The 1,802-nt window shown below is 32.2% G+C and overlaps 1 protein-coding gene across 1 annotated transcript; it reads left to right on the top strand.

Moving 5' to 3' along the window:
- Nucleotides 1–229: 229 nt before the first annotated feature.
- LOC136086931 (uncharacterized) lies at nucleotides 230–1,484 on the top strand. The gene is made up of 2 exons (XM_065809431.1): nucleotides 230–536; nucleotides 646–1,484. Exons 1-2 carry the CDS (start codon nucleotides 230–232, stop codon nucleotides 1,482–1,484), a joined length of 1,146 nt encoding a protein of 381 aa, XP_065665503.1.
- The last annotated feature ends 318 nt before the right edge of the window (nucleotides 1,485–1,802 follow it).

The raw sequence follows: 1,802 nt of genomic DNA on the forward strand, positions 1-1,802 counted from the left end.
TATTAGCATGAAATTGTTAACTTGTCGCCATTATGTCCGAATTTCTAACACGCGCTCGGTTATTTTATTAAAAAATCGAAGGGTTTTATTTTAAAAGTTATTTTGTTATATATATATATATATATATATATATATATATATATATATAATATATATATATATATATATATATATATATATATATATATATTAGTTATTATTGTTATCAGCATTTATTGCTTTCTCTTAGATGCTAAGAGATAGTAAAATAAAAATTCAAAGAGCTGAATGGTGTTTTGAAAATTTGAAAAAAGCAGTTGATGATGTATTAAGACATGGAAGAAGTCAAAAGAATGCGTCAAAATTATTTGGCATACCAAGACAGACATTGAGACGTTATATAAATAAAGTTAAAAATGCTACTGATTTAAACAAAGTTCTTGGTAGACCTAGAACATTAAGCAAAGTTCAAGAAACTGAATTAGTTAGCATTATTATTGAAATAGAAAAAAGATTATTTGGGTTAACAAAGATAGACATAAAGCGTCTAGCATATCGTTTTTGTGAAGTTAATTGCATCCCACATAAATTTAACAAAATAAGTCAATGTGCAGGAGAAGATTGGATACGTTCATTTTTAAACTCAAACTCAAACTTATCTTTAAGAAAAACCAGAACCAACTTTCATGGCACGTGCATCCGGATTTACCAAGGAGAAAGTTGATCGTTTTTTCGATGTCTTAGAGTCAATTATATTTAATCAGTATGGAAAAATTGTAATCCCACCAAGTCGCATCTTTAATACTGATGAAAGTGGATTTTCAGTTTGTCATACTCCTGGTAAAATTGTTGCTCTGAAAGGAAAGAGATCAGTAGGAGCAATAACAAGTTTAGAAAAAGACAAAACCATTAAAGTGTTATGCTGTGTGAGTGCTGTTGGAGCATATGTGCCTCTTATGATTATTTTTCCTCGTGTACGTATGAAGCCATCTTTTATGGATCAAGCACCCCAAGGAGCACTTGGTGTTGCAACAAAAAATGGTTGGATAAATGAAGAACTGTTTGATATCTGGTTTGACAACTTCTTACAATTTACTCAACCATCAAACTGCAATACACCAACTTTACTTATATTAGATGGTCATAGCTGTCATGTAAAGAACATAAAAGTGATATTAAAAGCTCGCAGAAGCAATGTGATTATATTAAGCCTTCCAAGTCATTGTACCCATAAAATGCAGCCACTAAATATTTATTTTTTTAAATCCTTAAGCTCACGATACAATTCAGTAGTGCAGTCATGGCACCGCCAACACCCTGGTACACCAGTAAAAGAAGCTGAATTCAGAAGTCTGTTCAGCACTGCTTATGGTGACGCTGCTTCAGTGAGTAATGCTAAGAGCGGATTTCGTAAATCAAGAATTCATCCTTTTAATCGCCTCATTTTCACAGATGAAGTATTTCATAGCAGCCGCAGTGACAAATCAAGAACAGAACACCTGTAACATCACACTCAGTGATTCACAGGAAAAAGTAACAATCGACCAGACCAATCAAACAAGAACACATTCTAATTCAAAACGATGCAATAGTTCTGTCGCTAAAACATTTGCCCAACTGCTTGATGAGTCTGTATCTCTTAATAAAACATCAAGAAAACGAAGATCTGTTCAACATGCTGCCATAGTTACCAGTTCACCATATATATGTGTACTTGAAAATTCTAAAACAAAAAAGATGTTGAATACAAAAACCTCAGCAAAGATAGAATATACACACAGAAAAAGGAAAATCATTTTAAATGTTGCCAGTTAGGTTCCAAT

The sequence above is a fragment of the Hydra vulgaris genome, chromosome 11 (genome assembly GCF_038396675.1).
Source record: "Hydra vulgaris chromosome 11, alternate assembly HydraT2T_AEP".
Taxonomy (NCBI): Eukaryota; Metazoa; Cnidaria; class Hydrozoa; order Anthoathecata; family Hydridae; genus Hydra; species Hydra vulgaris.